Source organism: Phyllobates terribilis, unplaced genomic scaffold, assembly GCF_046119375.1.
Source record: "Phyllobates terribilis strain yellow unplaced genomic scaffold, ASM4611937v1 Scaffold_1__5_contigs__length_1240528914, whole genome shotgun sequence".
Classification (NCBI taxonomy): Eukaryota; Metazoa; Chordata; class Amphibia; order Anura; family Dendrobatidae; genus Phyllobates; species Phyllobates terribilis.
In genome coordinates this window covers 1,124,127,090-1,124,150,764 of record NW_027362761.1, presented here as the reverse complement: position 1 = coordinate 1,124,150,764, position 23,675 = coordinate 1,124,127,090, and the positions used below count along the sequence as shown (strand labels likewise).

At 44.4% G+C, this 23,675-nt stretch overlaps 1 protein-coding gene across 3 annotated transcripts in view; it reads left to right on the top strand.

The window, feature by feature from the left end:
* Positions 1-23,675, top strand: part of SLIT2 (slit guidance ligand 2) — a 418,064-nt gene that overhangs the window by 351,781 nt on the left and 42,608 nt on the right. For all 3 annotated transcript variants that reach the window (XM_073646944.1, XM_073646948.1, XM_073646958.1), the window contains exons 15-25: positions 579-729; positions 3,735-3,809; positions 11,407-11,550; positions 12,388-12,531; positions 18,593-18,759; positions 18,902-19,034; positions 20,175-20,243; positions 22,008-22,079; positions 22,178-22,249; positions 22,407-22,478; positions 23,136-23,299. In XM_073646944.1, the coding sequence (XP_073503045.1) occupies positions 579-729; positions 3,735-3,809; positions 11,407-11,550; positions 12,388-12,531; positions 18,593-18,759; positions 18,902-19,034; positions 20,175-20,243; positions 22,008-22,079; positions 22,178-22,249; positions 22,407-22,478; positions 23,136-23,299 (1,263 nt within the window). The remainder of the gene's footprint in view (positions 1-578; positions 730-3,734; positions 3,810-11,406; positions 11,551-12,387; positions 12,532-18,592; positions 18,760-18,901; positions 19,035-20,174; positions 20,244-22,007; positions 22,080-22,177; positions 22,250-22,406; positions 22,479-23,135; positions 23,300-23,675) is intronic.

The following is a 23,675-nucleotide window of genomic DNA, read 5'->3' as shown; positions in this document are numbered from 1 at the left end:
AGCATGGCAAGCTGCTGAGGCTTGTACACCTAGGAAATATATCTATATATACAGCCACGCTGATGGCAGTGGGGATACCAGTTCTGTAACGTTAACCCTGCTGTCAGCAACAAGGTTGAGAACGAAAAAATACAATTGACCGGTTGAGCTCCTTAAACTCTACGACAAAGTCTGCTCAAACTGTATAAAGTTATCCGTGTCAGTGGTATGCTATTATGTCATGGCTAATCATTAAATCTGTTTATCTGTTACCTGTGAGGGTTAATTATCTAAGAGAATGTGACTGGAAGTTTCACGAAAAAACCATGAACCAGCAGAAAGTACGGCTGTGCAAAGCTCTGAGTCCGTATGTCACCCCGTCATGTCTGCCCAAGTCTTGTTTCTCTTTTCCAGCAACCCCCGAAGCCTTTTGTACAGAACCTTTATGTGCATTCAAGCCTTTAGAAAACCAGGTCTCCCCCTTGAGTTTATAAAATTTTTCTGTTCCTTGTCCTAAAATGGAATTTCCTCAGCAGTGACAATACAATTCTGACCTCTGCATTTTTGGATGTCACGTAATTTGTTGCCGTGTTTCATAGGTACGGAAGATTATAGGTCCAAGCTAAGCGGGGACTGCTTTGCTGATCTGGCATGTCCAGAGAAGTGTCGCTGTGAAGGCACCACAGTAGACTGCTCAAACCAGAAGCTCACCAAAATCCCTGACCACATTCCGCAGTATACCGCTGAGCTGTAAGTATCTCGCCTTCTCACAAGAGTACACATCCGTCATTGTACAGGCACAGCTCCTGAGCGCCTACTGTAAAGTGATATTGGTATGCCACCACTCTACACCACACTGTGCGCACAATTATTAGGCAAGGCATTTTGACCATATCATGATTTTATGCAGATTTTCCAACTCCAAGCTGTATAAGATTGACTGCTTATTGGATGAGGCAGATCAGGTGATGTGTATTTGTGTAATGAGCGGGGTGGCAAAATGGGCCAAAAAATAGGTTTAACTGACTCTAAAAAGTCAAAAGTCTTACAGAGGGATGAAATAATTGCTAAGATATTGGGGCGTGATCTCAGAACCATCAAAAATTTTATTGCAAATAGTCAACAAGGCCTCAGAAAGGTGTAGAGAAAAAGAAACGCACATGACTCGAGTATTGTAGAGGTCTTTCCTTTAACCACATAGCTGACTTTCACACCCCCCATTTTTAACCTCCCTTTGAAATAAAGACCAAAACCAACTGTTGGATTGCATTGGCCAACTCGGCCTTTATTATAGCAAATGTACAAATAATAATAACATTTTGGCAGAAGGAGGTTCTTGGAGCTGCAGAGGCCTGGCATTAACCAATTGAAAACTAAAGGCATTATCCCCATCCACGACCACCAGCTCGAGGGCACCTCCATCACCGGAAACCTTCACCATGCCACCGACTCCCCAGGGACCCCACCCTGAAGAGTCCCAAAATTCCGCCAGGCCACACTCCAAATTCCAAACACAACTGGAGGGTGCCATCTACTTGCTGTACAACTCCCCACCACAAATTTCCACCAACTCCAAGAACCCCTTCACACCACCAATCCGAATTGACTTTGTTACACATAATACTGTGTCTAGCTAACACCCACATATAGAATAAAAGGCGGGCGGTCCTCCTTGAGCTGTACCACTGTGACCAAAGTGCCCCACACAGCCCCACCCACACCTTTTATATGACCTTATCAAGTGACCCAAGCCACCCTCACCTCCAAACCATCCCCTTAAAATTTTGACCCTCAATCCCTGCTATGTGCAAAGGCTCTTAACCCCTGCTGGCCCTACAAAGCCGAATCATGGCACACTCTGCCCATGGCTTTGCTAGGGCTTTGTTTTAAGCTTTAGCTGCTAAAGATTGGAGAAGAATCAGAAGTGAAGTGACCAGGAAGCCATTATCCTTCAGTGCTGTAATATTCCAGAACTACAACCTCCCTTGAGGCCCAAGGTGTTCAGTGCTCAGAGACATGGCCAATGTAAGGAGGCTGAATCCCGACCAACACTGAACAAGACACAGAAGTGGAAATGTCAAGACTGGGCCAAAAATATCTGAAGATTTTTTAGAGCCTTGAGAACTGATGAGATGACAGTGACTCTTGATGGACCAGATGGATGGATCAGTAACAGGCACAGACCTCCACTTCGATTCAGATGCCAACAAGGTGGAGGAGAAGTATTGCTATGGGCTGGTATTATTAAAGGGATGGTCTGGAGGTCAAAGAAATTTTAATCTAAATCCCTATCTATTTGATGCTGTAATCTAAACAAATTTCTAATATCTTTGCAATAAAAATCCCCTACTGTTCCCTAACTACACTATCTAACTGCTATTGTACTTTTTTCCCCCTACTTCCTGTGTGATGACACTTTGTTTGAGAATCCCAGTGTATGCTGGGATACTAAAATGAAGCATCATCAGGGGCAGAGGTTGCGGTCACTGCCAAAGTCTCTGCCCTTTCCCTGTAACACAGCATCATCAGTAAAGCTTGTTTCAGTGGCTGGGCTAGTCCCTGCGCACTGTCATTGGGCAATTGCACAATCACAGCGAGCTCTTTGTTGCCAGCGCAGGTCAATAGTAACAAGCCGGCAACACAGAGGAGAGCACATTGTCAGAGCGCAGTGTCAGGATACCCAGCATTCAGGGCCCAGCGCCGCCCCTGCAGGACATTACGGGGATGGTGCTGGTCTCTGCTGCCAGGTACCTTGACACCGTGCTCTGAGAGTGCGCTCTCCTCTGTGTTTCTGGTTCTTTGGACCTTTTCGGGTTGAAGATGGACTCAAAATTAACTCCAAAGCCTACTACCAGTTTTTACTCCATCAGAGCATCGAAGTCTCCACTGCTTGGCTAGATATTTTTTGGCCTAGTCTTGACGTTTCCATTTCTGTGTCTTGCTCAGTGGTGGTCGGGGTTTCAGCCTTCCTTACCTTGTTCTTGTCTCTGAGCACTGATCACCTTGTCCCTCTGAGCTCTCCAGGGAGGTTGCAGTTCTGGAATATGACAGCATTGGAGGATAATGGCTTCATGGTCACTTCACGTATGATTCTTCTCAAATCTTTGGCAACTAATGTGCATCATTTTTTCTCAACATGTTTTTTGTGACCCTGTTGACTATTTGCAACAAAACCTTTGATGGTTCTGTGATCACGCCCCAATATCTTAGCGATTTCAAAAGTGCTGCATCCCTCTGTAAGACTTCTAACAATTTTTGTCTTTTCACAGTTAGCTAAATCTCTTTTTTAGACCATTTTGCTTGAGGAAAACAATCTGCCTAATAATTCTGTACACCTTGATGAAAGGGTGTTGTATCCTTAGGCCTCACCCTCCTCATTACACATCCCCTGACCTGCTTCATTCAATAAGCATTCACGTTTATACAACAAGGAGTTGGAAAATCTGTATAAAAATGACGATATGGCAAAATACTGACTGCCTAATAATCGTGCACACGGTGTATATAATTTTACATTATTCTATATTCTTTAGAAATGCTCAATATTATTTCTAGAATGGGATCCTACAAATAAAACCCTTCTATTGCACTTGAGCCTTATGGCACGGTATTGTGCCATGTTTGTGCACGATTGCAGTAGATTATGTAAAACCACTACATTGTACACCACAACAAGTTGTGCTATAAAAAAAGCCTCTGCTATACATGTCTATAGATTCACCTCTTTATACATTTTAATTCTTTTTTTTTTCCAGGCGTCTTAACAATAATGAATTTACCGTCTTAGAAGCCACTGGAATATTCAAGAAACTTCCTCAACTGAGAAAAATGTAAGTCTTCACTCCTGAGCTTATACCTTGCAGCATTTTTGGTTTGCATATCTATAAATGAATCAGCAGAATATGGCATTTGTTAGCCTTGTGCCCATTAGCTGACCAGAGGAGCGGTATAATTCGCGCACTGCTCCATCTCACCACTTATATGGTTCTTACATTGGCCATATATCCTCACAGATAGGACATTTTAGAAACTATTCCAGCTCTGAAGAAATAAAACATCCAACTTTATTTGATTAGTTAACATTCCATCCATGCCACGAATAAGAACGCCTGTTGCGCTTGAAACGCGTTGGATTTTGAATTATATCTTTTTGTTTGGATGATGGAATTTTAACTAATCAAATAAAGCTGGATGTTTTATTTCTTGCGAGCAGGAACAGTTTCTGACATTTTTTATTCATAGTTTTACAACTGAAACTTTCTTGTATGATCTTAAAGGGAATCTGCCACCAGGTTTTTGCTACCCCATCTGAAAGCAGCATGATGTAGGAGAGGAGATCCTGATTCCAGGGATATATCACTTACTGAGCTGCTTGCTGCAGTTTTTATAATATCACTGTTTTATCTGCTTCAGATCGAGCAGTTCTCTGAATGCTGAGCTCTGAATAACCCCGCCCCCATCTCTCATTGGCAGCTTTCTTTGTACACTGTGCATAGGCTGAAAGCTGCCAATCAGTGGTAAGGGCGGGGTTATACAGAGCTCATGATTATGGAGGAATACATGGCTGCAGGTTTATTAGTCCTCCAGTGACAATCTCCTGCTGATAAAACAGTGATTTTATCAAAACTACAGCAAGCAGCCCAGTAAGTGATACATCAATGGAATCAGGGACTCTATTCCTACATTACTTTGCTCTCAGATCAGGTGGCAAAAACCTGGTGGCAGATTCCCTTTAAAAGCCAGAAAACGCAAGTTTGCTTAAGGTAATTGCTGGAAAGGGGCTCTTTGGGTAAAATTGCATCCACTGTAGAAAGTCATATCCAAAGGCAACCAAAATAGTACATTCCAGCAATTATTATTATGTGTCCTTGACCCTCTCATTACTCTTATAATACTGAATGCTCCCATAATATTAAACAAAGGTTGGCCAAATCTACAGATTTTGGCGGTACTGGCCAACAATCTTATGTGTATGGAGATCTACTGCGACAGATGACATTGGGGAAAGAAGGATTGAACTTGTTGAATTTTTACAGCGACGTGTTTAGAAGCACCTTACGCCCCTCGGTTTATTGGAAACACATGCATGCTCTGTCACACAGAGCGTGCATGCTTATAGGGGATAAGGAGGAAAAAAATGGCTGATGGCTATCGAAGTTCTATGGGCACCATTCACATAAGATTCTTGGACAATATAAGGGGGCCATACACACTGAGAAGAGTAATGTAATACTTCTCCAACTCAGATTAAAGTGGATCATACTTGGGTTTTGACAGTGCAAATGGTCTCAACGATCCAATACTATAAAGAAAAGGCGCTACACCTTCACTATACTTGCTCTATTAAATAATGTCATATGGATCTGCAAGAGCTCCTTCCTCTCTATATCCTATAATTACACATTGGACACTAATATTGATAGAGTAGGTATAATAGCCTATGCCACTAATATCTCCTGGACATTGTTTATTCTACAGTTTTCTGAATCCCCATAAAACAAACTAAATATCCAAATCGAAGGTTGTTTTTTTTTAATCTCAAATCACATTGCGCAGAATTTGGAGAGATGCCGTGATATTCAATGTTTGACTTGGCAATTCCAGTAAAGCTCAGAGTTACATCGATGATGAAGTTTATTTTCTCTTCCCTCTGATATACAGTATATATAACTGACTACGGCTGTTACATTTACATAATTGACCTTCTAGTATACAAATTACCCAGTACTGTACAATGTTACGTTGAGATTTACAAAAAAGCTGACTGGCGCTGATTGTTTTGTGTAGTTTACGTTTATGGGTGAATGTATCAAGACAGGCGTCTCATGCTTCACGTGTCATCTGTCAGTCTTGAACCTGAGATATGAAAGAGACACACATCTCTTAATAATATTGCCCCATCATTTTGGATATCTGAGTGCCAGAAAATAAAATATTAACTGGTGTAGGTTGTAGCTTCAGTAACAGAAGAGAGAGCATTTGTTAGGGGGAGCGGTTGCAGACAACTTTATTTAATGGAACGCAACCGACCCCGGGGTCCGCGATGCAGCCTAGAGGACTGCTGCCGAACACTTCCCGGGTGGAAAGGCAAACGACAACTAAATGATAAACCCTTCCGTGTTAACTTCACAACGGACAGGGTATAGCGGTACGCTCTATCTCCGTTTACTGCACGGAGGAGAGAGCGACCGGCGACGCACCTAACAATAATCTTATCCCTTCGTGTTAACGCACACGGAAGGGTAAGACGGTACGCACAATCTCCAAGAACCGCAGGGAGACGTGCGTCCGTGGGAACAGCAGTAGCCCTGTCTTTGATACAGGCGCTACGCTATGGGGATTGGCGCTAAAGCGGTTCACACTACTCTCCAAGAACCGCAGGGAGACGTGTGACCGGACTATGAGCAGTAGCCCTGTCTTCGGTACAGACGCTACGCTATAGGAGACGGCGCTAGCGTGCGGGTTATTCCCGCCGGGTATTCGAGCACTTAGCCGGCGAGCTACCGGACTGAGCCAACCCGCTCTATTTAACTCACAGGCGGCTCGGGGTGTAAGGACGAACCCCCTGGTTAGAGCCAGTCAGCGAAGCGAAGCTACCTGCCTCTAAGAAGCTAACCTGCCTCTATGGAGCTAAACCTGCCCAGTGGAAACTATGGCTCTTTGAGCCCGAAGTTAGCGTGCACACCACAAACAGCTAGCTCAAATGATCTGAGCGCACCGCCATGTTTGTGGGCGGGCCTTTTAAAGATTAAGCCCTGCCCCACTGTCGCACCATTGGTGACGACACCCGTGACCAATCAGGCGGTGCCAGGTCACCGGGTCAGGTGGGTGCTAAACCACCGATCATGATCCGCCAGGTCACGGACATGCTCAGTGCGGCGAATCCTGGACTTAGACTCCACGAACCCTGTCTCCCTCTGCAGCCTATGCTTAACACTGCTAGGCACAAATGTCTGGGAGACAATCTGCAGTGCTCGTGGAAAAGCTAGGCATTGAGGCTGACAACAATGCTGAGCAGTATCAGCCCCAGCTGGCCTGGAATAGGAGACCACAGAAGGTCCTGGACCCATTTCAAATCCAGCCCCAGACCAACGCCTAACAGCATTCATCTATAGTCCTGTGCAAAAATTTTAGGCAGGTGTGGAAAAAATGCTGCAAAGTAAGAGGCTTCCAAAAATAGAAGTGTTAATAGTTTCTTTTTATCATTGAACAAAAGAAAAATCCAACTCAAATCAATATTTAGTGTGACTGCCCTTTGACTTCAAAACAGCATCAATTCCTCTTGGTACACTTGTACAAAGGCAGGGATGTTTGCAGGATTATAGTCAAGTGATTGAGTAACTGTATTTTTAACCTACATATGAAAATGATGATCATTGTCATTTTCATACAGTATGTTGGTTAAAATACAGTCTGAAACAGGAACAGTGGGGTAGGAGGTTTAAAACTGGATTTGGAAGAGCCAAACTCTGCTGCAAAGGTGAGGTTGTGGAAGACGATTTCATGTCACTGGTCATGCACCATGCCAAGACCGAGTATAGCAACAAGACACAAGGTAGTTATACTGCATCAGCAAGGTCTCTTCCAGGTAAAGCAAACTGGGGTTTCAAGATGTGCTATTCAAGCTCTTTTGAAGAAGCACTAAGAAATGGATAATGTTGAAGCCCTTAAACACAGTGGTCGGCAAAGAAAACTTAAATGGGTTTTCCCAAGAACAAAGTTAATTTTACTAATAGATCTTGGAATCAAAATAAGTTCCACAACTGGATGTGTTAAAAAAATTGTTCCTGTGCTGAGATAATGGTATAAATGTGCCCCAGCTGTGTGCCATACTTTTGAAATTGAAACAAGACAAAGTGACTCAACTATACAGGAAAGCATAGGAACTGGGGTCAGAAAAATGACAGCAGGTGCTCTGGGCCAATGAGTCAAAATATGAAATATCTGACTGTAACAGAAGGCAGTTTGTTTACCTAAGTCTGGAGAACGGTACAGTAATGAGTGTCTGCAGGCAACAGTGAAGCATGGTGGGGGTCCTTACAAGTTTGCTGTTACATTTCAGCAAATGGAGTAGGGGATTTGGTCAGGATTAATGGTGTCCTCAATGCTGAGATATACAGGCAGATACTGATGCAATACCATCAGGGAGGCGTCTGATTGTTTCCAACTTAATTCTGCAGAAGGACAACGACCCCAAACATACAACCAATGTTATTAAAAACTATCTTTAAAGGGAACCTGTCATGTAAAAAACTCTATTAACCTGCAGTTATGGGGTTAATATCCAGGCATTCTGAACCTGCCTGGCGCCAGCACTTAGACCCTCTTTGCCTGGAGTAAATTAACTTTATTCCTCTCGGCAGCATTCGGGTTCCAGTCATGGGGCGGCACGAGTGCGGTTTGTCACCACTTTGTGTATAGAGAGCGGTGGCTGTAACCACACCCACAGCAGTGACTGACAGCAGACTCAGCATTAGAGTCGGCTGTCAGTCACTGCAGGGAGCACAGTTACAGCCGCCACTCTCTATACACAGCAGTGACTGAAACCGCAGCGGCACAGCCCCTGTGACTGAAACCCAACTAGCGGGAGGAATGAAGTTCCTTTCAACCCAGCAGTGGGGGTCTATTTGTTGGGGCCGGGCAGGTTCAGAACACTATTAATCTGCAAATTAACCCCATATCTGCAGGATAATAGTGTTTTTTCACATGACAGTTTCTGTTTAAGAAAGAACAAGTTGAAGATCTGTGGTTAGTTGTCCAAGATGTTTGGAACAACCTTCCTTCTGAGTTCCTTCAAAGACTGTGTGCAAGTTTACCTAGAAGGATTGATACTATGTCACACTATGATTAAGAGCGCATAGTTCAAAACGCGTCAGATGTGCCTGCCTCTGAGAAGCACTAATTTTAAGATGAACTTCCTTTAATCATTTTTTCAATAAACTGTTGTTTTTAATAAAATTTCCTTCCGGATTTGGCGCTGGATACACCTCCTCTTGTAAGCGCAAAACAGTAGGAGATTTTTAGCCTTATAAAAGGCCATGTTAAAGAAAAGACAATTGTTTTAAAGCAGTAAAGAGAATCTGTCACCTCGCGAAATGCTATCAACTTTTAATCTGCATGGAAATAATGTTATAATGATGTCCGGCCACCTTACTGAATATGTAGCTATAGGGAAAAGCTTAACTTATATCATCCCAGGAGTCATCAGTCATGGGGGCATGCAGGGCGCAGCTGCTGTCACCACAATACTGTGAGCTGCAGCTGTAAACCCGCCCCAGCACTTTGATTGACAGTTCACTCTGAACCACATCTGTGCAGAGTGATCTGGCAATTAAAGTGCTAGCGCGGGTTTACAGCTGCTTACTGTAACATACCTGGCGGCGTCCTTGCATGGTGGTCCATCTCCCACTGTGCAAGAGCGCGCACTTGATCTCCTGTCCAGAATGTCTCTCTGGCTTCCCTCCATGCTGTCTGTTTGTGTCTGTCTCTGCTGCTTAAGGGCGGCGCCCGATCACTTCCTGCTTTTTGTACCTGCTGTGGGTCACACCCCTTGTGCGTCTCAGCCTATTGCTGTCTGACACTTGGTATATAGCTCAGCAGCTCCCTTCTATCCCTGCCTGAGCATAGTGTTTCCTTCAGTGTGTGCTTGCACTCTGAAGGTGCCAGGTCCCGTCTTTGTTTCCTTGTCTGCCTTTCCTGGAGGCTGTATTTCCAGGCCTGTCTGAACTTAGTCCTGTATGTCTCCTGCTTTGCGGTATCAGCTCCCGTGTCTGAACTGTGTCCTGTATGTCTCCTGCTTTGCGGTATCAGCTCCCGTGTCTGAACTGAGTCCTGTATGTCTCCTGCTTTGCGGTATTAGTTCCCGTGTCTGAACTGAGTCCTTTCTGTGTATCTTGTCTGTCCTGTCTGAACACGCTCCTAGCCTGTTCCTCCCGCCTTCTAGGGGCCGATTACCTAGACCCGCTCCTGTATCTTGTCTGTCCTGTCTGAACACGCTCCTTGCCTGTTCGTCCCGCCTCTCTGGGGGCAGTATTCCCAGACCCGCTCCTGTATCCCGCTGCAGTGTCGGTCTCCTCCGTACACTCAGTTCCAGTCTGAACTCTCTCCTATCCTTTACCTGTTTTGCCTCTATGTCCGTTCCCTTCCTTTTTCTGCAGAGTCTGAACTCGTACCTAACTCCTGCCTGTTGTCTCTGTACTCCCGTTTGTGAGTTTGTGGTCCACTCGCTACTTCACTGCAAGTACCCTGTGGGTGTCTGGCTCTGTCTTTCCCTTCCTGTCTGTTCCGTGTGAACAGAGTCCTGTCCTGCCCTGCTTCTGCCCGCTGCTCCGGCAGTCCTGTCCTGCCCTGCTTCTGCCCGCTGCTCCGGCAGTCCTGTCCTGCCCTGCTTCTGCCCGCTGCTCCGGCAGTCCTGTCCTGCCCTGCTTCTGCCCGCTGCTCCGGCAGTCCTGTCCTGCCCTGCCTGTACCCCTCTGCCTGTAATGTTCCTGAGTCCCAGTGTGTACTGGGCCCTATCCCGCCTGTGTTCCTACCTGCTAGTGCCTCCCTGTCTGCACTCTAGCTGTGCTTGCCTGTACCCCCCCTGCCTGCTTACCCGCCTGCCTGCATACCAGTCGTGCCTGCCTATACCCACCAGTCTGTGTGCCAGCCCACCAGTCTGTTCCTGTATTCCCCTGTGTGGGTCAACAGCCGTGTCCGGGGTCTGTCCTGGAGTAGCACCTGGTCCCTCTGCTCGGTTCCTCCTTGGTGCACTGGCGTCGTATGCCGTCGTGCGACCCTGGTCGGATCGGGTGAATACCTAGTTACGCCCCTCCAGGCATTCACTCTCCGGCACGGTCCAGTGGAATCACTACCAATCACACGCACACGCCGCTTAGCCCGGGCGTGTGCATAACACTTACAGTATAGTGAGTGGAGACTGTGGCCATGTCCCCATGACTGGATGCAGGCGGCTCCCTGGAGAAATAAGTTCATTTTCTCCCAATAGCTGCACTTTCAGTAAGATGGCCGGGCAGCATTGTAGCGCTATTTACCTGCGAATTAACCCTATATCTACAGGTAAATATGATCAGGATATACTTGATGAATATAGAAGAAAAGTGATGAAATGCGAAAAACTCTGGGATAAATAGCAGGGTGTATTGTATAATGCCAATGTGAAACTAATTAAATCCTGTTATTGCACATAACTCTACATAGAAAGCAACAAGGCAAATACTCAGTGTTCCCGATCTCACAGATCTTTATCCAGTTTGACAGGGAGGATCTAGATGATGTATTTTTATATTGTCATGATCTGCTCGCCCGGGAGAACAGTTTACTTTGCAGTGTGTTGAAGTCTTACAGCTTTTATGTTTTACATTGGCATCACACCCAGTGTACTTTTCGGCATGGTTTTGATATCATTAAATATATTCCTATTTTTAGAAACCTAAGCAACAACAAGATCACAGATATCGAAGAAGGAGCCTTTGATGGGGCAAACGGAGTGAATGAACTTATCCTGACCAGCAACAGAGTAGAAAATGTGCACCGTAAAATGTTCAAAGGCCTGGACGGGCTCAAGTCATTGTACGTGTATCAGCTTTCCTTTCTTCTATTTTGACACCTAATTACATTTTTTTATTATGAGTAGAAATGGTGGGAATCGATTTTCAGGACCTGATCCTGTGGCCAGAGATCGGTAATCTGTGAAGCGCCACTTACCTCCTGCCATTCGTGGTTCTTTTGGTTTGCCGGTCTGGCGCAATGTCACATGGGTATCATGCCACAACGATGATGTTGCACCACGCCGGCTAATCAGTGTGGTCAGGGAAGAGACGGTCTACTGACCGGGCCGATGGACCAGGTCCTGCAAATTGATTCAGCCCACCTCTAATTATAAGTAATCAGTGTCAGGCTGGGGTGCAACGGGCCCACCATTAACCAACTCCAGGGCCCCCCTTTTCAGCTACATGTAAATGTGACATTATCCTCAATCACAAAATTCTATAACAATGAACTGGGTACATTGTTACAAGAATGAGATGCTGCCTTTGTCTGTACATAGTGATTTAAGTACTGTATATTGTGCCAAGTACTGCACATAAAAGAGGGGTGTGGCCCACCGGAGGATTCTCCTGTTCTCCGATGAGCCAGTCCAAGCCTGTAAGTAATAGTATTAATGAAAGCATTATAGGTCTAATGTACAGAATTGGTTGAATTGCTTGGTTGAAGCTTTTGGGAGGTAGATTCAGAAGGTAGAGAGGTGGTAGCCTCAACCAGTCCCTGAGGAGGCCAAAGAGTCTCTTAGTCACATAAGAAGGCAAAAGTATGCTAAATAATACTAGATAAAGAAAAATGTTGCATACAACTCTATATTTCTAGTACAACAAGCTCTAACTTTTCTTTTTCTCCGGCTTCTTGCAGGATGCTGAGAAGTAATCACATCACCTGTGTGAATAATGACAGCTTTACCGGTCTGAGTTCTGTGCGCTTACTGTCTCTCTACGACAATCAGATTGTGACAGTGGCCCCCGGAGCATTCGACACACTGCATTCTCTGTCTACATTGTAAGTAAAGTCTTGAAGCATAGCCTGCCGCTAGTGTTGTGTTGACCTTATGCCAAGTAATCTCAGTTGTACGTTTTCTGCACATATCTGAAAATTGCTTGGGTTTGGTAAGACTTGTTCTGCCGCAAACACCTGTTCCCTCTTCAGTGAAGTGAAGTAGAATCTGCTCTGCAGAGGGATTCCCGTATGGCCACCATTAGCGATGAGCGAGCATGCTGATTACTCGAGATTTATGAGCATGCTCGGGTGTTTTACGAGTATCTTCAACATGCTCGGGTGTTATGTTTGAGTCATGCCATGCGCATGATTTGCGACTGTTTGATAGCTTTAATACATGTGAGGGATGCCTATTTCTTAGGCATTCCTCACATGTATTAAAGCTGTCAAACAGTCGCAAATCATGCGGCCTGAGTTACTAAAACATAACGCCCGAGCACGCTGAAGATACTCGGCGAGCACCAGAACAAGCTCGCCGAAAGGGATTAACAGAACATACTCACTCATCGCTAGCCGCCATCACACAGGGAGAGATTTAGTGCACATGTATCCACAGTTTCTTGTGATTTGGGCGGCAAAGTGCACCAGAATTCGGGCTCAAAATGCACCCAAAAATGTACACAATCACTTGATCAATGATAATCTAGAGAATTAGCATGGATCGTTCAGTCACTAAACTTATTTTGGCTGGGCAATGACCTGGAACAATCATTCTTATAAATGATAATTGGCCTAAAAGTCAGAAATTAAAATATATACACCATATACTGGTGCTTGTTCATTCCACCAACTATTTGCGCCCACATCCTTTCCATGAGCCTAGGTTCTCATTACCCATTAGGACTCGTTCACACAACCGTATAAAACGGGGGAGTGCTATCCGTGGTTTTGACAGATAGTACTTGTACCCATGTTATTTTATGGTGCTGTGCACATGTCCGATTTTTTCTTTGGACCAAATGGTCAGAGGGAAAAAAATCGCAACATGCCGATTTGCCTCCGAGAATTGAATTCAAGTCTATGGAGCCATGAAATAAAAATCGAACCGCCGTCGAATGACATCCGAGTATGGTCCGATTTTCATGAACTGACTGCATGGAGAAGGTGAAAAAAAACCTTTTTTCTTTCTTTCCACCTCCAGATTCCACTCTGATCAGAGTCTGATTAGCGATTTTCTCGGATGGAGATAAATCGCTTGTCTACACCTGCCTTTAAAATGATAGAATCAACCAACCCAGCCAGGCCCCGTCTCTCCGGAGGTTGCAATGAATGTCTCAGTGATTCTTTTTTCATTCCCACTTGCACCTTTCTTAGAGAACCCGACATGATGTATGACAGGTTTCATATACAATACTGGTCCACTTGGTACTTTTAGCGCTGGTTTGTTCCATTCTTCAGAGATCCAAGTCTTGACCCTGTGTGAGGTCCTATAAATTTATATGCAATAAAATAAAATCTTTTTTTTTTAAATTGGCCCAAAATTGTAATTTTCGATTCTAATAGGTTGCTAAAGATTGTCGTTTAGTTGGTGCCAAACTGTAATATTCAGGGATGATTGGCAGGTATTTGCAGACATCTGAAGAGAGGGAGAGGATATTGCCATTGCTGTAAATTCAGAGTTATTTCCATGTGACATGGCGGCCACCGAAACACTTACTTCCTCATGTATATGAGATGTGACACTCTACACCTAGCAGCTAATTTGTGAAAATTAAAGATGACATGTTTATGAAGGCCGGCGTCATCCTTTAGACGAAAAAATGAAGTGGTGAGATGCCAGGGGTATCAAGGATTGCAAGTGAATTCATTTTTGTAACTGGCATGTAATCAACTCAGCTGTCAGAATGAATTGGAAAGCGGCACCGTGAAGCCGCCCAGAGATGGAAATCACAAGATGACAAATTAATGAAATTGCGGATGTCAGTTAAAATCCAATAACAAAAAAGTAATCCGCCTTCATCCCTATATCATATTACTGCATTGTGTGAGAGGTGCGCTGTGACAGCCAGGCGGATTGGCCGCAAACTCAAATAACCTGCTAAATGAGCTGAAAGCGATTCATGGTGGTAATCTGATATTGTCGTCTGCATGTGTGAATCACTAGGATAGATGTCAGGGCCCAGTGGTAAAAAATAAAAATAAATGTTTGTTGTACATATTTTGGGAATTTTTGACACACAGTACCTGGTGTATCATTTAAGCCATGGAGACCGTTCTCCATTTATGAGTTCTAGCGGAGATCTGGCAGGATTCTTACAATTTTCACATAGGCCACTAAGCCTAATATTAGGACCATATTTCTATTGTGCAAGGAATACTTTTTATTAGTCATCACATTATCACCACACGCAGGCAATGGCAGGTAACGCCTCTACATGCAGTAGATATCTCAGGATCCAGTATTCACAAAAGGTGACTATTCACAGTGGCTTACCTCCTCCCCCTCCCTGCATAAGGATGTCTACACAGAGCTCTTCCCCCTATCTGCATAAGGATCTCTGCACAGAGCTCCTCCCCTACCTGCATAAGGATATCTGCACAGATCTCCTCCCCTACCTGCATAAGGATCTCTGCACAGAGCTCCTCCCCTACCTACATAAGGATCTCTGCACAGAGCTCACCCCCCTCTCTGCATAAGGATCTCTACACAGAGCTCCTCCCCTACTTGCATAAGGATCTCTGCACAGAGCTCTTCCCCTACCTGCATAAGGATCTCTGCACAGAGCTCCCCCCCTACCTGCATAAGGATCTTTGCACAGAGCTCCTCCCCTACCTACATAAGGATCTCTACACAGAGCTCCTCCCCTACTTGCATAAGGATCTCTGCACAGAGCTCTTCCCCTACCTGCATAAGGATCTTTGCACAGAGCTCCTCCCCTACCTACATTAGGATCTTTGCACAGAGCTCCTCCCCTACCTACATAAGGATCTCTACACAGAGCTCCTCCCCCACCTGCATAAGGATCTCTGCACAGAGCTCCTCCCCTACCTGCATAAGGATCTCTGCACAGAGCTCCTCCCCTACCTGCATAAGGATCTATGCACAGAGCTCATCCCCTACCTGCATAAGGATCTCTGCACGGAGCTCCTCCCCCACCTGCATAAGGATCTCTGCACAGAGCTCACCCCCCTCTCTGCATAAGGATCTCTACACAGAGCTCCTCCCCTACTTGCATAAGGATCTCTGCACAGAGCTCCTCCCCTACCTGCATAATGATCTCTGCACAGAGCTCCTCCCCTACCTGCATAAGGATCTCTGCACAGAGCTCCTCCCCCACCTGCATAAGGATCTCTGCACAGAGCTCCTCCCCTACCTGCATAATGATCTCTGCACAGAGCTCCTCCCCTACTTGCATAAGGATCTCTGCACAGAGCTCATCCCCCTATCTGCATAATGATCTCTGCACAGAGCTCCTTCCCTACCTGCATAATGATCTCTGCACAGAGCTCCTCCCCTACCTGCATAATGATCTCTGCACAGAGCTCCTTCCCTACCTGCATAATGATCTCTGCACAGAGCTCCTTCCCTACCTGCATAATGATCTCTGCACAGAGCTCCTTCCCTACCTGCATAATGATCTCTGCACAAAGCTCCTCTCCTCCCTGCATAATGATCTCTGCACAGAGCTCCTCCCCACCTGCATAAGGATCTCTGCACAGAGCTCACCCCCCTCTCTGCATAAGGATCTCTACACAGAGCTCCTCCCCTACCTGCATAAGGATCTCTGCACAGAGCTCCTCCCCTACCTGCATAAGGATCTCTGCACAGAGCTCCTCCCCTACCTGCATAAGGATCTATGCACAGAGCTCATCCCCTACCTGCATAAGGATCTCTGCACGGAGCTCCTCCCCCACCTGCATAAGGATCTCTGCACAGAGCTCACCCCCCTCTCTGCATAAGGATCTCTACACAGAGCTCCTCCCCTACTTGCATAAGGATCTCTACACAGAGCTCATCCCCCTATCTGCATAAGGATCTCTGCACAGAGCTCACCCCCCTCTCTGCATAAGGATCTCTACACAGAGCTCCTCCCCTACCTGCATAAGGATCTTTGCGCAGAGCTCCTCCCCTACCTGCATAAGGATCTCTGCACAGAGACTCTCCCCCACCTGCATAAGGATCTCTGCACAGAGCTCCTCCGCTACCTGCATAAGGATCTCTGCACAGAGCTCCTCCCCATCTGCATAAGGATCTCTGCACGGAGCTCCTCCCACACCTGCATAAGGATCTCTGCACAGAGCTCCTCCCCTCCCTGCATAATGATCTCTGCACAGAGCTCCTCCCCTACCTGCATAATGATCTCTGCACAGAGCTCCTCCCCTACCTGCATAAGGATCTCTGCACAGAGCTCCTCCCCCACCTGCATAAGGATCTCTGCACAGAGCTCCTCCCCTACCTGCATAATGATCTCTGCACAGAGCTCCTCCCCTACTTGCATAAGGATCTCTGCACAGAGCTCATCCCCCTATCTGCATAATGATCTCTGCACAGAGCTCCTCCCCCACCTGCATAAGGATCTCTGCACAGAGCTCCTCCCCTACCTGCATAATGATCTCTGCACAGAGCTCCTCCCCTACCTGCATAATGATCTCTGCACAGAGCTCCTTCCCTACCTGCATAATGATCTCTGCACAGAGCTCCTTCCCTACCTGCATAATGATCTCTGCACAGAGCTCCTTCCCTACCTGCATAATGATCTCTGCACAAAGCTCCTCTCCTCCCTGCATAATGATCTCTGCACAGAGCTCCTCCCCACCTGCATAAGGATCTCTGCACAGAGCTCACCCCCCTCTCTGCATAAGGATCTCTACACAGAGCTCCTCCCCTACCTGCATAAGGATCTCTACACAGAGCTCCTCCCCTACCTGCATAATGATCTCTGCACAGAGCTCCTCCCCTACCTGCATAATGATCTCTGCACAGAGCATTCCTAGAAAACTTTCTTATAGAAACAAAAAAGTAAGATCCAAACTATTGTTTTCTGAGATCCAAGCAGCTACTGTAAAGCACATCTCTAAATTTTGTTAACAATGCCGACCCCGTACTTATGTAAAGAAAATAAAATTTAAAAATCAACCTTCAGAAAAAAAGTGATCAGAAAAGGAGAATATGTGTCACCATCCTGTTATAATTATTGAAAATTAAAGAAGGTGACACATTCCTTAAATCCTCAATGCAGGTTAGCAGATCTGCCCCATTTTATAAGATATTTAAAGGGGTTGCCCATTGAAAACAAATCAGGATAGGTAATCATTGAGACCCGAATAGATTGGTAGTCATGTTTATTCCCAATGGGGAACTTTTGTCTCCATTACAAAATGAATTGGCAGCTCAGACGCCCGACTGCCACTCCATTCATTCTCTATAGGGCTGCAGGGCAAAGCTGAGCACAGAGCTCAACAACCCCATAAGGAATGATTGGAGCAGCCCTCGAGCATGCGAACTGCTGGTTCCCCCTGTTCTGCCAGTTGGTGTGGGAAGTGGTCAGAGCTCCATTACTCATCAACTTATCACTTATCCTGTGGAAACATGACAACTTGTTTTCACAGGACAACCCCTTTCAGACTATGTTCACACACAGTTTCAGGAAACGCTGTTTTTTCCTAAAGCAATCTTTCCAGCCTTTTGATTTGACAGTGCCATCTGGATCTGTTTTAAATAAGTGAATTTATTTTTTTTTTTACCCCAAGCATCTTTCAACTTTTTTTTCAATAAAAAAATAACTCCAAAAACTTCTCATATCAACAGCACAGTGGATGTCCTATAAACATGAATAGGAAGAGTTTTAATGTGGTTTTGAAGTGAGGTGTTTTTTAGAGCTTTTGGGAGCAAAACTCTTCCAAAAACTCTGTGTGATGGTGTTCTAACAGTTATAAATAGGAGCTGACAAGTCCAAGGATATCACCACTCTTGTCTCCTACAAAGAATGGAATATAAACTAGTATTGGGCGATGTTGCATGTTTCTACACCACTGAATAATTTAAGGAAACTAAAACATCCCACAATCATTCACAGTCTATGGAATGTTTCTTTTAGCGTATTTCACTTGTTTGACGTTGTAGGAACCTCCTGGGCAATCCTTTCAATTGTAACTGTCACCTAGCCTGGCTGGGAAATTGGCTGAGGAAGAAACGCATTGTAACTGGAAACCCTCGATGCCAAAAACCATACTTCCTCAAAGAAATTCCAATCCAAGATGTGGCCATTCAGGACTTTACTTGTGATGAAGGTAAGAACTAAGCTATATTCGGAATACAGCATCCGAGGAATAAATGTGTCTTCCCACTTTCTGAATAAGCTTTTAACAGTACTTTTGCCTTACTTTCAATTTTTGCATAATAAATATCACTTGACCATTTTATATACACCAGGGAATGATGACAACACTTGTTCACCACTTGCCCGCTGCCCAGCTGAGTGCACCTGTCTAGACACGGTAGTCCGCTGCAGCAACAAAGGTCTAAAGGCATTACCCAAAGGAATACCGAAGGACGTGACAGAGCTGTAAGTACATGAATGACTGTCTGACTGGTAGATTTTTTATAGGGATCAGGGCCCAGTACATACTATACTAAAACTAATGAAGCAGACGTTGAAATCTCCCTCCAATCATGTCCCGTACCTTTCCACAAATTTTACTCCGAATTTTTCATGATACTAATTCAGTACATTATCATGATATGCTAATAAAACCATGGACAGGCAGCAACAAATATTACAAACACTGGGGTGGGAGGGTATATAGGCATGTCCAGTATAAACATCTCCCAACAGAGTATCAGAAAAGCATGTTTTGTTTTAACACCAAAGTCGGTCATCTTATGCTTCCTCTCAAGATATGTTGACCAAGAAGAAAGGATGAGATGATAAGGGGCAGCATGGTGACTCAGTGGTTAGCACTGCAGCCTTTCAGCTCTGGGATCCTGAGTTCAAATCCCACAACATCTACAAGGAGTTTGCATGTTCTCCCTGTGTTTGCGTGGGTTTCTTCCAGGGTCTCCAATTTCCTCCCACACTCCAAAGACATACTGATAGGGAATCTAGATTGTGAGCCCCAATGGGGACAGTGATGATGATGATGATGTTTGTAAAGCGCTGTAAAATTAATGGCGCTATATAAAGTGAGTAAAATAAATAAATAAGGAATAACTTCTCAGTCTGTCTCCAAAGTATGACGTAACAACTCTCTGTGCGAATTAAAGAAAGACAAGAGCTCTGATAATTGACAGAACAGAACTGCCTCTATTATCTGAGGAAGGATCTGGGGACATAGGAGGGTTATTACATTTGTAAATGTGTATTTTTTGTAACTTTTTTTCACAGCACCCAATGAGGGTCTGTAAAATTCTATTAACAAATTAAAAATATTGGATAAAAAATACAATAATTACTGTACATTGTGCTTTAGTCTTCCTACTTAATATGCACAGGTGAATTAATACTTGTTCGGTGTCTGGATTAATAGTGTCTGCTATAAAAGCAAAAAAAAAAGAAATCTCAACATGAATGGATTATGTTGTATTTTGTCCTGTTCTCGCCTTCATTTATCTTTCAGCCTTTGGGAACTTCTCAATACTTATTTTGATGTGAAGTCTGTTAATGCTCCAGCCCAGTGATGGATTTCTTACTGTTCTCTGATTCTAGGTACCTGGATGGGAATCTGTTTACCCTTGTCCCTAAGGAGCTGTCCGGTTACAGGCACTTAATGCTCATGTGAGTACTGATATTGGTTATTGTGATGCTAGTCACTAACTCACGGAGCGACCGTGAGGCGGATAGTCAGATGTTCCGAGGTCAGTACCAAGAGAGATCGGAGATACCAAGGGAAAAGACAGATGCGTAAGTCAGGTCACAGTCCCGGAAAATATCAAGAGAGAGCAGAACAAAGCCAAAGGGCTAGACTAGGAGGTAGTCAGAACACGGTCCAAAGGGTCAGGCAGCAGAAGATCAGAGCACAGAACAGATTGAGGCAAACACTCACGAGGAAGCACAAACTATGTCTGGCAGGGAACATGGGCAGTCAGCTCAGTTAAATAGCTTGGGCAATCTCCAGAACACTGAACACCTGGAGACTGCCCTGCCAATCTTAGTCAAAGATTGGACAGCCGAGCTGTCAATCAAAGCACGGAGAGCCCAACTTGGCACTCACAGGATTGTACATCCAAGCAGTCCATCAAAACACAGCAAGAACCAGTTCAATAGGACAGCATAGCAATCCCACACAGAATGCAGGAATCGTGACAGTTATTAATAAAGGGCCATTAGAAAAGAACTTTAAAACGCTCGTTCATAAAGTCCGCTGCTGATTTGTACTCTAATATGTAAGCCATGACACCTGCAATAGAGGTTTAGTGGCTGAATGTTGGTGCAGTAATATAACTTTATTACTGCAAGTAATATAAGAGTATTCCTCCTCCTCTTCTTCCTCCTCCTCTTTCTCCTCCTCTTCTTCTTCCTCCTCCTCTTCTTCCTCCTTCTCTTCCTCCTCCTCTTCTTCCCCTCCTTCTCTTCCTTTTCTTCCTCCTCCTCTTTTTCTTCCTCATTTCCTTCCTCTTACTCCTTCTCTTCTTCCTCCTCCTCTTCTCCCTCCTCCTCCTCCTCTTCCAGCTTTGCTCACTTTTGTGATGGAAGCTGAGCAAGAACGGTGACATCACGTCTACTGATTCCCGCAGGGACGCATGTAGGGTAAGAAGATTTAAAGGGTTATTCTGGCTCTGCTCACCTCTGTGTTTGGGACAAGTGATGTCATGTCTACTGATATCTGCCAGGATGCATGTAGAATAAAATGATTTAAAGGGCTATTCTGATCAATTCTGTATGGGAAGTTGAACAAGACCAGTGACGTCTACTGATATCTGCCATGGCAATCGTGTGATTGTCAGGTAGTGGCTTTCTGTCCTATTCACTGGTTGCAGCCACCGTTTAGGGAAGCTCATTGAATATTGGGATTTTCCGGGACTGTGATGTTGAAGACCTGTCCTTAGAATAGATCATCAATATAATATAGCTGACTCTTAGCGCCCCCATTGTTCGGTTGATTGGAGCTGTGGCGCACCATAACAAACAAGGCTGCATACTTTGTGTCATGATTGTACTATAACTGTCATAAAAGATCAGATTGCTTGCAGTACCAATTGCAGCCACTAGCTAATGTATGGACTTGTGGAAGTGCCGCAGCTCCTTCAATCTGCTGATCGGTGGTGTTACCAGGAGGCGTATCCCCCGTCAATTTAATAATAACCTATAATAACCTATAAAATGGAAAACTTCTTTCAAATCTAAGCAGAGAATGTGGACCTATGAATTAGAAAAATTGAGTCCTTTTCATGGCCCCTGACCTCTGGCTACACCCGTGTTGATATTTATCATACAGCGACATCATTACTACCTTCGGTGATTTATATGTAGGATGATTTGATCATTAATTTTCCAAATGGCGGATGCAATAAGGTGATTAAATGGCTGTTTCTTTTACAGGGACCTGAGCAATAACAGAATCAGCACTCTCTCCAACCAGAGCTTCAGCAACATGACGCAGCTTCTCACTCTGTAGGTCATTTACTATACTTCCATAGCTTAGAACGCACATAGTGATAGGAAATTCAAGTTTCTTCTCTAATGATATGAACCGCTGCTTCTTCTTTCAGGATTCTCAGTTACAATCGTCTTCGGTGCATTCCTACCAAGGCGTTCGATGGTCTGAACTCCCTTCGGCTCCTGTAAGTGTTGGATTGAATAGCAATCATGTCGATCTGTTATAACATTCATTAATTTATTAGAATAAGCTCGTTTCCATCCTTATAGTTGTAGACCTGTTTATAATGTCAAATGTAGCTGCCGATTGCAGTTGACCAACCATGGACTTGTATCCGATAGGTCTCTACATGGCAATGACATATCTACCATTCCTCAAGGGGCCTTCGGTGATCTTTCATCCCTTTCCCACTTGTAAGTTAATTCTTTTCATTAAAAATATGGAAACATTGTTGATATCAGCTTTTTAGAAGGAAAGTAATGTCTTCAGGCTGGGAAACCGTTTCTGTCGTTTGACCCCTAAAAGGGGTAAAGCGCTTTGCTGTATGAGTCTATGATAGCTTGGTAAGGATGTATAATGTAACTCTTTGGAAATGGAGCAGCATGGAAAATCATCACACATTCTATCATTATTTTTTATGAAGAAGTTGTCCCTTTTCTTCTTCATAGTAGCATCAACATGGGACACATGAATGGCCTGCTGGTCCATAAGGGATTAAGTACAGAGATCCACCATGTTCATGAGCCCAAACAAGTTCTTTTTACTTAGGAGCCTCCATACATTAGTGCATACATCTTGATTTTTTCTCAGATTTTTGGCATATAGAATTATACATATGTCTCTTATTGAAATATTCCCTTTTGATTCATAGGGTATAGCATTTTCTTTTCTATCAGACACTTTAAGATTATTTCTTGTAATAGAACGTGACAATTTCCTAAGCACCTTAAGAAATTAGACTTGACGCAATAAAAACATAAAGCTCGAGCCATGAAACTGAACCCATTTCACATACTCCATCTGCAATTGAGCCATAATAAGAGCAATATTTCCTAATTATCCTCTTTCAGGGCTATAGGGGCAAACCCTCTGTACTGTGATTGTAACATGCAATGGCTGTCAGATTGGGTCAAGTCAGAATACAAGGAGCCTGGTATTGCACGGTGTGCCGGACCCGGAGATATGGCTGACAAGCTTCTCCTTACTACACCTTCCAAGAAGTTTACATGTCATGGTAATTTCTTATTCACTTTTATCTATTTCTTATTGTGTACTTTATTCACCATTAGATTTGATGTTGAAAGACGTATAACACTCACAAATGATTTTTAGCCTCCAATGAAATAGAAATACTTTAGTCAAATGTCTTTGATGTGTGAATCTAAACTAACACTCAGTCTCTTACTTTTGGCCTTATGATAATCCCTGGCCTAGAAATTCCAGGGCCATGTGGTTTTCTTGTTGCAGGTAAGGGTTGTCAACCCCGAAATGTCCAAATAAACTTTCACCTTCTTATCTTCCCTAAGGTGTACCCCAAAATCTGCACATGCATGTCACTTTTCCACACCCCTGTCTTTGTGCTATATCTTGAAGTCAACTGAAAGGGAACC